Source organism: Chrysochloris asiatica, unplaced genomic scaffold, assembly GCF_000296735.1.
Source record: "Chrysochloris asiatica unplaced genomic scaffold, ChrAsi1.0 scaffold00018, whole genome shotgun sequence".
Taxonomy (NCBI): Eukaryota; Metazoa; Chordata; class Mammalia; order Afrosoricida; family Chrysochloridae; genus Chrysochloris; species Chrysochloris asiatica.
In genome coordinates, this window is record NW_006408536.1 from 9,348,729 (window position 1) to 9,361,446 (window position 12,718).

The 12,718-nt window shown below is 37.7% G+C and overlaps 1 protein-coding gene across 1 annotated transcript in view; it reads left to right on the forward strand.

Annotated features, from left to right (window-relative positions):
- The first annotated feature begins 4,061 nt into the window (after positions 1 to 4,061).
- APOO (apolipoprotein O) overlaps positions 4,062 to 12,718 on the forward strand; it is a 44,297-nt gene continuing 35,640 nt past the window's right edge. The window contains exons 1-4 of the mRNA XM_006835673.1: positions 4,062 to 4,196; positions 5,600 to 5,719; positions 7,929 to 7,983; positions 12,257 to 12,352. Of these exons, the coding sequence (XP_006835736.1) occupies positions 4,062 to 4,196; positions 5,600 to 5,719; positions 7,929 to 7,983; positions 12,257 to 12,352 (406 nt within the window). The remainder of the gene's footprint in view (positions 4,197 to 5,599; positions 5,720 to 7,928; positions 7,984 to 12,256; positions 12,353 to 12,718) is intronic.

Here is a 12,718-nt window from a genome sequence, read left to right on the forward strand (position 1 = left end):
CTTTCTCCCGTGGAGCAGCTGGTAGTTTCGAACTGATGACCTTAAGGTTCGCAGCCCGATTCGTAACCACTACGCTACCAGAGCTCCTAAAATACATATATATATATATATATATATACACACACACATACATATACTACATACATCTACATACACATATATGTGCATGTGTGTATATATATATACATGAAGCCCTGGTGTGGCACTGCAGGTTAATGCACTAGACTGCAAGGTTGGTTTGAATCTCAAGGTTGGAGGTTCAAGCTCACCAACCACTCCTTAGAAACAATGTATAGAGTTCCTATGACTTGGAACTGACTTGATAACACTCAACAACATCATATATATACATATATGATGTTGTTGAGTGCCGTTGAGTTGGTTCCAACTCATAACGCCTCTGTATAGGGTTTCTGAGGCTTTAAATCTTAGTGAGAGCAGAAAGCCTTATCTTTCTCCTGCACAGAGTGGCTGGTGGACTCAAACCATGGACCTTGTGGTTTGCAGTCTAGTGCTCACCCTATAGAACCACCACACACTTGTGTGTGTGTGTGTGTGTATGTGTATATATATATATATATATGGAGTTCCTAATGGAATGTCTCAAATTCTCTCTCTCCCAACCCCCTTTATACCACACACCTTCAATATTGGTTTAGTATTTAAGATGTTCACTCCTGTTCTCAATAAGGATAAGAAAAAAATATATAGAAATACTGTGTAGGCTTGACAACTTACACATATATAAGGGATTTTCAAACAGTTGAACAAGGAAAAACAAAACATGTTCTAAAAGAATGAAATCTTATCTTTTTAAAATTTGAAATATCTTGATTTGGGATAAGTGCAAGTGACTTAGAGCAAAATCTCTTTGTACCCTGGATAAGGAGTTGAAGCCAAAAATCCCTGCTTCTCAATGGTTCTTGAGGTTAAGAATTTATGGTGAGGATAAAGTTCTTGGGCTGAGCATTTATTCCTTAAGAAGCAAGCTTTATTTACAAAACAAAGGGAAAAAAAGTTGAGGAATGAGAGACATATTTTATGCAAAACTAGTACACCGAAAGGTTGGTGGAGTGCCTCATGAGTCAGAATCGACTCGAAGGCACTTAACAGCAACATGTATATAGGAATCCTCGTGTGGCGTTGTAGTATAAACACTGGACTGCTAACCACAAGCTTGGTGGTTGAAACCCACCAGCTGCTCCTTGGAAACCCTATACAGGTTGGAACCGATTTGATGACTCTTAGCACTACACTTTAATAAAGCAACTTCCTTTAATAAAAAGTATAATAAATGTCTTTTATATCTCTTCATGGGAACTGAATCTGAAGGTACATGGTACTGTGCTACCCAAGAAGTGAGAGTAGTTTAGCACATCAAAAAACTGTTTTTTTGAATAGAAATTGACAGTAAATGCATTACTTGTTGATGCAGTAGGTCAAAGGAGGGAACAAATCTTTACAGCAAGGATCATTCCCACCCCCTTGGTACACAGGGTCAGCAAGAATGGGCAACTTAGACATTGGTTACCCAAAATGGGTGCTACAATAGGCTTTCAATAGAGAGCCTAGTTCAAGAGGGTGCAGGGAAATGTAGAATCTCCACTGAGTGGTTTCAACCTGTCTGGATGGGGCTGATGAAAGGAGATGGGGATAAGACTCTTGTGGTTCAGTAGTGAATGATTGCTACCGGGACTGACTGTGAGTGTTGGAAAGGTAAAGGTAGAAGTTTTGTAACAAAAGGAGGGGAGTGGTTGATCATGCAGTCCAGGAGCGGAGGTCCCTGGGACCATCAAGGGAGAAGAGCAGAGAGCATGACCCTACCCAGAGAAGCAGCGACCAGAGATGGAGGCAGAGAGGATAACATGGAAAAATGGAGCAGCTGGGGACTTTAGACGCAGGGAGAGAGAGGGGCTGTGTGCTGACAGCCAGGGGACAGGCTTGCGGGGTGTACCCTTTGTTTGTTTGATGAGATAAGCTAGGATGAATGTAAAGCTAATGTTTTCCCAAGTAAACTATCACATAATTCACAATAAAAACTTTTTTTAAAAAAAGTAAAAATGTGTGTTTGTTTGTCAAAGAGTAAAACTGGTGGATGGCAATAGAGTAGATGAGCACAGAAACAGATTAAAAAAAAAGGACTGCTGATGGAACTTGAGTTGAGAACCAGAGAAAGAAAAAGTTGGGCAGCAACGGATTCATCAGGAATCCACAAGATGATCAGTTCTAATGCCAAACATCACAAAATCATCAATCCCAAAGCCAGGTATAACCTAATGGGTGATACAGACTTGAGTGACCAGAAAAATAAAAATCCAGTTTGTTGGTTTTATTCCTATTGGGGGGAAAGGGAAGGAGTAGTGAATGTCCAGTCACAGTCACAGTTACAGTCCATTTGAGCTTTAAGTCCTTCCTCAGTCTGTTTCAGAACAGTCATCTTGAGAGACTAGATTTAATTATCCTCTCAATGTATTTTTCACTGATTAGTATATTTATTCCAAAAGTACCATCATTGATTAGAAATCTTTTGTTTTCATTTGAAATTTATTTTCTTTGTGGTAAATTTGTTTAGAATATCTTCCGGAGTCAGCCATTTTTGTTCTTTGTATATTGCAAACCAAATCAATATTTGTGAAAACTTCAGGAAATATGATAATACTAACGAATCACCCTTAATCCTTAATCCCATCACCTCGTGGTGTAGTGCTGTAGGATAAACACTGGACTGCTAATCACTGGGTCGGCGGTTCAAACCCACCAGCCGCTCCTTGGAAACCCTATACAGAGTCGCTTTGAGTTGGAACCAACTTAACGCCATTTTACAACACAGCAACACAGACAATCACAGCTTTCCAGACTTGTTTCTGGGCATACTAATATACAATGGGGCTTCAGAAACTCTGTCTTACACCTTTTTGTTAAATGCTGTCAAGTTGATTTTGACTCTTAGTGACCCTGTATAGGGTTTTAGAGGAATAGCTCATGGTTTTGAGCCTCTGACCTTATGGTTAGTGCTCATCCTAAAGCATCACACCAGGACTCTTCTTACACCCTAGGTGTGACATTAAAAACAAACAAAAAAGCAACTCACTGGAATCATACAGTATTACAGATTTCTCTTCCCTTTTTAAACAAATGCAATTTTCTAAAATTGTCCCCATTTTTATTTCAAACATAATGAAATTGATTTTCTTATAGCCTTAAAATTTGATCTGAAGTCATTTAGACATAGAAGCCAGATGATCACACACAGTAAAAGTAAATTTCACTTCTCAATTTGTTAAATAAATGATTGCAACAAATTCTAAGTATCTGATTTATCAAGGTTACTACTTTGAAAAGAAAATACCTATTAAATAAACTTTTATAATATTGAAATACTTTTTCTTGTAATAAGCAGGGCTTCAAAGTGGCTTGAACCCACTCAGTCAAGGCTGATGCAGTTAAATCAGAACAGACCCCAATTTTTTAAAAAAATGATGACTCAGAACCCTTCTTTGTAGGGCCTAATTGTTTATGGGTTGTGTCAGTTACTGCTGCTTCTGCCTAAGAACTGTAATGGGCACAAGCCACATTGGCTGATTGATGTTTGCAGTAGCTGGCTCACTTGTGTCTTGGAACAAAAAGAAATTTATAGCAACATTGCCTTGAAATTACGATTTTCTAGATGAACACAGTACTTAATTTTTATTTAAATTGTTTTATTAGTGATTTCTTATTTCCATACCCAGTTAAACTAATAACACCCCCTCCCTAAAATAAACCCATTGCCAAAATTTGATTCACACTTACAGAGAATCCCATGTGTGATATGTATCTTTTAATTTAATTTTACTTGATCAGCTAAATAGAAAAACTTGACAACTGTTGTCTTTTGGAAATTAAGATAAAGGTGACTTGAAAGTTTGAAGTCTGTGACAGCTTTTCTTTGGCTTCTGACATTCTCAGAACTTAAGGGATAAATTGATTTCTCATAAAATGCAGTAAGGCTTTCATGGCAGGAGTACTACAGCTACGTATATGGTCGCATTATGCACATTCATTTTTAAAGCACAGAGTGAATGCTGACAATTGCTTCTGTGTTTCAGGCAATTCAGAGATCCGTGGGACCCGCCAGCCTGAGTCTGCTCACCTTTAAAGTCTATGCATCACCAAAGAAGGACTCACCCACCAAAAACTCTGTCAAGGTTGATGAGGTATCATGTCCTTCACATTGTGATATATTTTCAGAGTCTGATTTAGCTACCATAGGAGTATTTTTACAAATCATGTATCAGGAAGCTCTGGTAGTGTAGTGGGTACGCATTGGGCTGCTAACCTCAGGGTCAGCAGTTCGAAGCTACCAGCTGTTCCATGGGAGAAAGATGAGGCTTTCTGCTCCCGTAAAGATTTACAGCCTCAGAAACCCTGTACAGGGTCACTATGAGTCGAAACCGACTCCACGGCATATAACAACAACAACAACTTGACAGTTTAGAAGACATTAAAAAAGGAAGAAATGTATTTACCGATAGCTTGGTTGTCTTTGTGGCAAACTACTAACCTGTAACTCTTTCAACAAATATACTTTAATGGTACTTAGCTAAGGACATAATTAAGGAATGTTCCATAGGTCCTTTGTAGGGAATCTGTTATGTCCCTATTGATTATAAGCACAGTGAACCTCTTATTAGTGAAAGCTTTGCCTTTTTTTTCTTACCTGATTCTTGACTGTTTATGAAGCCAAGAAACCATCTTCTTGGTTGGATTTAAGGCTTAAATCTGTAAATATTAAATAAATCTCACCATTAATTTGCTTTCTTTTTTTTACTGTGCTGTCCCCTGATCATTTTGAGTATTATGTTTATCCTGACTTTGAAGAAAGTGATATCAATATCTACCATTAATCATGAGCAAAGTTGCTTTAGCTCTGTTTATGCAAAGCTAGTTAACTTATCTTTTGCCCTTTGCTCTCTTCTTCTCAGGTTTTGGCATAGTGGCATTTTTCAGGGTGAAGAAGGTTGCCAGTAGTGGCTTTGAAAAGTTTTCTTCTTGGTTGGGTAACAAACTTGTCTTGCTTTGATTATCACTAGACCAATCATTTGATCTAACATACTCTTGAGTCACTTTTCAAGCTTTTTTTTTTAGCCCTCTTCCAACTTACCCTTTAGAGTCCTGGTGTGGCGCTGCGGGTTAATGAGCTGGACTGCAAGGTTGGCAGTTCAAACCCACCAGCTGCTCCTCAGAAACCCTATACAGGGTGGCTATCAGTCAGAACTGACTCCACGGGACTTAACAACAACAACAACCTACCCTTTAGAGTAATAAAATCCTCTTTCAAACTGAATCTAAGATGGAATACCAAATGCCAATATAAAATAGATGAAGGGAAGCTGCTTTGTTTGATAGCTGTGGGACCTTACTCTTATTGATTCTGTTAGTCTGCAGAAAGAAAATAAGTCAAGTGCAAAGATTATTTGAAGTAAGGCTTAGGGTGCATGCAAACCTATGGGTCACTGTAACTCATGAATTGTTAGAAAGCTTATGCTTATAAATTTGATCATTTTTCGTTATAACAGTATACATTTTTGAAATTTCTTTGTTTTTACAATGTCTGCAGCTTTCACTCTACTCAGTTCCAGAAGATCAATCTAAATATGTGGAGGAGCCAAGAACCTTACTTGAGGAAAACATTTCACAGCTCCGACACTTTTGCGAGCCATATACAAGTTGGTGTCAGGTACGCTGTTCTGGAAATGGAGTGGGTACATTTTTGAATCAGTAATGAGATGTCTGTATTGGCTGCATGTTCTTGGGAAACAGGCATGACAAAATGGTCCAACTTAAGAGTACACAACTTACAAATGTTCGTCTCTGGGTCTGGGAGAGGACAAAGATGCCCTTGTTTCCTGGTGGCAGCTGTTGCCATAGCTGCAGAGATAACTTCCCTCTCACTGGCACCTTGGTTAGAGAGGTGGGGTGGTGATCATCTTGTTGGTTGTAGATAGGAAAAGGTTTTTGTCTACCAAGAGAGACTGTGGGGCTGGAACTCTAGTCCAAGGAAAAGGATGTAATACAAACATAACAGAATGGGAAATTTTCTTCCCCCAAAGAATCTGCCATTAGTATAATTTTAAACTGGTAGGATTATATGAGGGGGCTTCAGAAAGTCTGTGCAGAAATTCCATTATCTTTTAATTCCATTTTCCATGAACTTTTTGAAGCTTCCTTGTAGAGCATTTTGAATGCAATAATAGGAAGGTTAAATAAGAGGGTGAAAGTACATGTTTGAGAACTAAACTATTTGCCGCTAATGGCTATAGAAGTACATCAAGAGATGGGTTTCTGTCACTAGTCATGTTTTAGATCGGGCATTTGTTCTTTGTTTGAGTGTTTTTGTGGTTTTTAATATCTGCAAGTGATGTTTACAATCTATCAATGGAGGAATGCTTTCGGAGGCCTTGGTACATATGTTTTCTATTCTTTATCTTGATTTTGAAAATTGATGACAAATTAGTAAAAAATAATATGTGGATGTGTGAGACATGGTCTACAGTTACTTGGTTCTGTAATTCAATTTTTTTAGTAATTCAATTTTGAAATTAAATTTTCAACCAGAACTTACCTTACATTTTTAATTCTACTCTCTGTGCCAATGGAGAAAGAGACTAGTCTCACCAATTTAAAAAGAAACTAGTAAACATGGACTCTAGCAGCAATATAAATTGTAAATGTAAATATAAGTATCATAGCTGTATTATTATTGTGCTGTGAAATGCCTGATGACTTCATATGTTGTAAAGTACTTAGACTTTATTCTCTTCTTCTCGAATTTTTTTTTTTCCTGGTGAAAAATATATACAATTTCTGGAAGATTTGTAAACCATCTTTTGGTTTTTGGTAGTTGTTGAGATACAGTCCAGAAATTTGTGTGTTTTTATATCTTGTAGGTGTAATTGTTGTTATCTCCTGTCTTTTTATATTTTTTTTTGTTGTTTTTTTAATACCAAACATACTTTGTCTATTTACCTTGCCACCTAAGGTTGCTTTTTTTGTTTTTTACTTTTCTTCTGTGCATAATATTAAGTGTCATCGAGTCAGGTTAGGCTAGCAAGAGAAGTAGGCAGTCACTTTAGACACGGATTTCTAGTTTTTCTTTTTCTTTTTTAATGGGCCAATAATGGAGAAGCCAATAATGGATTTTAATGAAGCAGTATTTAATTTTCTTTATGTTTACCTCCCAAATTCAGATTTATTATTGCAAGCTATTTAAAGATATAAGGATAACTTATCAATTGAGTTGAATTAAAGGAAACATATTTTCTTCAAGTAGAAAATATTTCCGACACCTTCCTCTACCTATGTGTTTCTTTTCAAATAGTAAGTTTCTTAAAGGTGGGTCCCTCCTAGCATTTGATGTTCTTGTGCAAAGCCTGTTATTGTTAGGAGAATGTTGATACTACTTTTGCTTCAGAATAAGTTGAAGTGTGTTTCCAACTTTGTCTCTTTAATGCCAAGTCGTGCCTGCTTCAAATGGGCAGCTTTTCAACGTAGTCTCTAAAAGAATACTCTTTCAGCAAATCTGGAAATAAACTTAGTAATGAAAGGCAGACGTAATCACACGGGGAAAGGATTGCCACTTTAATTATCAAAAGAGTTGGTTTTTAGTCGAGTCTACCCATTTTAATAAAACAGTGAAGACTGGGTCATGAAACCACTTTGTTTGGAATCTTTGCCACTTTGCCAGTCAGTTTGCTGGAAAGAGAAACTCTCAAAAGAAAATTAAAAAAAGACCCAGAAAATATATCCCTTTGTTCTAAAAGCATTAATAGTATGATAATTTATTCAGTAAAGTTCAATATATTTATTATTACTTTGTTGTTGTTGTTATATGCCATCAAGTTACCCATCAACAGTTCCTGCTCATTGATTTTCTTTGAACTTTTTAGGAAAAGTACTTCTACACTAAGCCCAAGATGCAGAGTATTGCTCAGTGGGGAGTAGGTAAGTTGATTTTGAATTTAAGGCCTGGTCAGTTCCTTTATTAATGTGATACTCTATAATTACTGTCCCTGGAATTTCTTCAGGAGATCTGTGAATTCCTTAAAATTATATTCAGAATATTAGAGATATATACATTTTTCTTGAATGAGAATCTATTGCTTTCATCAGATTTCAGAGGACTAGTGTCCGGGTCAGGAACCACTGCTGTAACAGGGAAGTCACTTCAAGACCATTAGGATTGTTGAGCTAGGTGTAGGGAGTGTGCACACAGTGGATTGTTTTAAAAAGATCTTTTTAAAGTGGATTGTTTTAAAAAGGTCAACCAAGTGTAACATGCTAACTGAGCAACAGGTTTTCAAAATCAGCGTAGCTCAGTAACTGATTTTTCTGTGTTCATTTGTTAGTTATTGTGTTTGAATAAAATTGCATTTGCACCATTATTAATACATGCTATAGAAGTTTAGCATGTATTAATAACGGTGCAAATGCTATAGTCGTTTACAAGGAACCCTGGTGGCACTGTGGGTTAGACATTGGGCTGCTAACCACAAGGTTGGTGGTTCAAAACAACCAGCCACTCTCGCAAAGATTTGCAGTCACAGAAATGCTATATAGGGTCTCTATATAGATGCAGGAAGGAGCTCTGATAGTGTAGTGGTTACGAATCAGGCTGCTAATCTCACGGTCAGCGGTTTGAAACTACCAGCTGTTCAGTGGGAGAAAGATGAGGCTTTCTGCTCCCGTAAAGATTTACAGCCTCAGAAACCCTGTACAGGGTCGCTGTGAGTCGGAACCGACTCCATGGCACATAACAACAACAAAATACAGAGGCAGGAGGGAAAGGTCTATTGCATAATCAGTGATGCTTTTACAATTTTTACTTGATTTTTATTGACCTGTATTTTTCACATGCGGGCCATTCACTTATCACAAATAAACTGAGTTCACAATGTGTTCTGACTGTTATCAATCAGGAACTAGTAAATTAATAACTGAAATCAAACCTACTGCCTTCGAGATGGTTCTGACTCCTAGTGACCCTGTAGGACAGAGTAGAACTGCCCCAGAGGGTTTCCAAGGCTGTCAATCCCATTGGAAGCAGCCTGCCATGTCTGCTGGGTGTGAACCACCTTCAGTTAGCATCTGAGCGCTTAACCACTATACCGCTTAGGTTCTTTGTAAATTAATAAATATGTTGATAATATTTAATTCCCCATAATGGGCATCTTTGCAAATTAAATCTTATTTTTACAAGGGTTTATTCCAGCGATGGAATAAAATAAACATGACTATTTACTAAGGTCATCATATTTTGATACCCTTGAGGATCCTGGTGTGGTGCTATTATGATAAGCAGTGGATAGCCACAAGGTCAGTAGTTTAAACCCACCTTGGAAACCTTACACAGGGTCGCTATGATTTGGAACTGACTCGATAGCACTTAACAACAATACCCTCAAGACTATCAAATCAAGAAATGTTTTTGTTTGTTTGAGGGCAGACATGTTAACAGCCTACCAGTTCTTTAAATTATTAATACAAGTTAATAATAACTTCTTAACATTAATTTAATAAATACTTATTTCATGCTTATTATGTGTCAAATGGAGTACTGGTTTGACACTGTAGGATAAGCATTGGACTGCAAGGTTGGTTTGAACCTCAGATTGGCAGTTCAAACTCACCAACTGCTCCTTGGAAACCCGATATAGTGTCACTATGAGTCGGAGCCAACTTGAGGGCACTTAACAACAACAACATGTCAAGTACTATTCAAGTTCTTGAAAAATGGTAATTCATTTAATTCTCATAACCATCTGACATCCTCATAACAAATCCTGTTAGATACTGTTGTTATCTGTATTTTTTCACCTGAAGAAACTAAGGCACTCCTGAGGCCGTCTCTGTCTCTTCATTGTCATGAATCATTTCCTATTGACTCATAGCTTTAGGTACTATTTGCAATACTAGTCCTTTTTTCCATCTCCTGGATTTGTAGTTGCAGCAAAGACTCTTAAAAAGGAACATTAGTTATGTTTTTCTTTTTTTGTAAAGGCAACCAGGCCATTTCCCAGCAGTCACAGCCAAGATGCATTATCAGAAGCTGTGCTGCAGCTTCAGGAGTCTGAAAGCATACCTTCTGTCTACCTTCCCACTTGTTTGTAATTTGCTTGTTCACTTTGGCTCAGCTCACCAAAGCCATCTGAGTGCCCTTCTGTCAAGTGCTCTGTATACATGTCTAGAATTAAGCAGTAGTGTGCTGGTAGGCAAAAATAAAGGGAATTAGAAAAGTACTTAAAATGAGACGGACAAGGGGATGGAAGTTGAAAACTAGATTAAAGGCAAAATTAGTGAAAGGTCAGACTAGAAATATTGCAAATATAACACAAATCCTATAGTAGTATTGAAAATGAATACATTTTCCAAAGAACCTAGGAAAAAGAAAACTCGCATGTATGTGATATTATCTGGGGGGAGAGAATTACTGAATGGTCCCGTTTATTAATTCAGTTCAGCATACATTTGGTATGTTGCCTCATGCCACGCATCACAGATCGAGGTTGATTAAAGTGGTGATCACAACCACTGAGATGCATGTTATAAATGATTCAGTATTATATTGCAGTTATTTGTTGTTAAGTGCTGTCAAGTTGGTTCCAACTCATAGCAACCCTGTATAGGGTTTCCAAGGAGTGGCTGGTGGGTTTGAACCACCAACCTTACGGTTAGGAGGCCAGTGTTTATCCTACAGTGCCACACCAGGACTCCTCAGTATTATTTAGTTAGCAAATAGACAAACACAGACTGCCATTGAATATATGGAGGAAAGAGACTCAGCTTAAAAGATACTGGGGAGATGGAAACCATCAGGGAACGATTTCTGAGATGAATCTTGACAGAGCAATTATTGGCCCCCCTAAAATGTAGGGGTGGAACTGTGATGGCATTTCAGACAGAAAGCATCGTGCTCAAGGTGTAGCAGTGCGGCTCAGTGTTAATGTGAGTGAGAAACCACAAGCAGCTATGAAAGGCTGAAGATGAGGTTAGGAGAGACATGAAGGCTTTCTGACTCAAGACCTACCTGAATTCATTTGTCAATACATTTAGTATTCTTCAGCTTCTAGCACAATGCTCTTAATAAATATTTGTTTACTTTTATTGGATTTATATGACTATCCACTGTTACCACTGAGAAAAGATAACATAGACGTCTAAGTAGTCCACCATTAAGGAGCTTGGGGAGACATAAAATGCACATCTGAATAATTAGAACACAAAGTTATATAGGATTAGGCACCAAATGATGGTACAGAGAATAAATGTGGTTGGACTTTACAGGAGGAAAAGATGTCTGGGTTGATGAGTTTAAGAAAGACAATCTTTTGGAAATGGACTTAAGCTGGCTTTTATTTGGTGAGGTGGGCTCTGGAGAGGATAGGAGACATCTTGTGAATAAAGTCATAAGACATGTTCAGGTGTGGGAAGTAGGCAGTGTGTTAAATTTATTTTTACTTATTTTATCACTGTCACAAGTGACCATTCCCCCATATACTGTAAGTTTCCTTCATTATACAAATTTATTCTGGTCTTGAGTTATAATAGAGAGATCAGATAGCAAAGGATACATATTCTGAGTCTAATGTATTTGGTTTCTGAGTTTGAGAGAGCAAGCAGCAAAGTTTCAGAAAGGACAGATGTAGCCAAAGATTTTTCCAAATCTATTCTGTCTCTGTTTGGATAACAAGAATTTAAACAGTGAGGGGTCCCTGTATTCATATTCCTTCCTGTGTGAATAGTTCATTCTGATCTATTGCCTTTGGGAATATGAAAATAATCTAACATCAATTTTTCAGATTACAAGTGCTTGTAAAGTAGACACTTGCAATGTGAATACTGTGTGTATATCACATAAAAAGAATATATTGAAAAGAAGCATATTCCCAGAAAATAAGGACTACATGATTTGAGAAGTATTTGGTGTATCCTATATGTACTGGTATAAGGAGCTCTGGTAGCGTAGTGGTTACGAATTGGGCTGTGAACCGCAAGGTCAGCAGTTCTAAACTACCAACGGTTCCGTGGGAGAAAGATGAGGTGTTCTGCTCCCGTAAAGATTTACAGCCTCGGAAACCCTGTGCAGGGTCCTCGCTATGAGTCGGAACTAACTCCACAGCACTTAACAACAACAACATATGTACTGGTGATTTATGAAACTGTTTCATTTTGTAACTGAACAATTTATAAAACAGTTTCCTGCCTAATTCTATTATAGACAGCTATGAATATCTCAAGAATGCACCTCCTGGATTTTTCCCAAGACTCGGTGTTATTGGGTTTGCTGGCTTTGTTGGACTCCTTTTCTCTAGAGGTAGGTGCAATTTTTTTTTTTTTTAATTTAAGGTTTTTATTGTGGATTGAATGAAAGTTTACAGGGCACATCATCAGTTTCACATTCAACCATTCATATAACTTGTTTCATTCATTACCTTGATTATAATCCCCTCCATATACCATCAGTTAAAAGTATTTTTCTTTATCCACTTTAGCTTTTTTTAAAAAAACACACAGACAAAAAAACCCACTCAGGCATATATAAGAAATTACATCTCCAAAGGGCACATTCTGCAAGTCTGCTCCTGGCCACCAGCTCTTAGTCCTTTGCTTCTTAGTTGATGAATCTAGAGTCCTCAGCCTCTCCCCCTCTCCATGCCCCCATCTCTGCCTCCATCTCTGG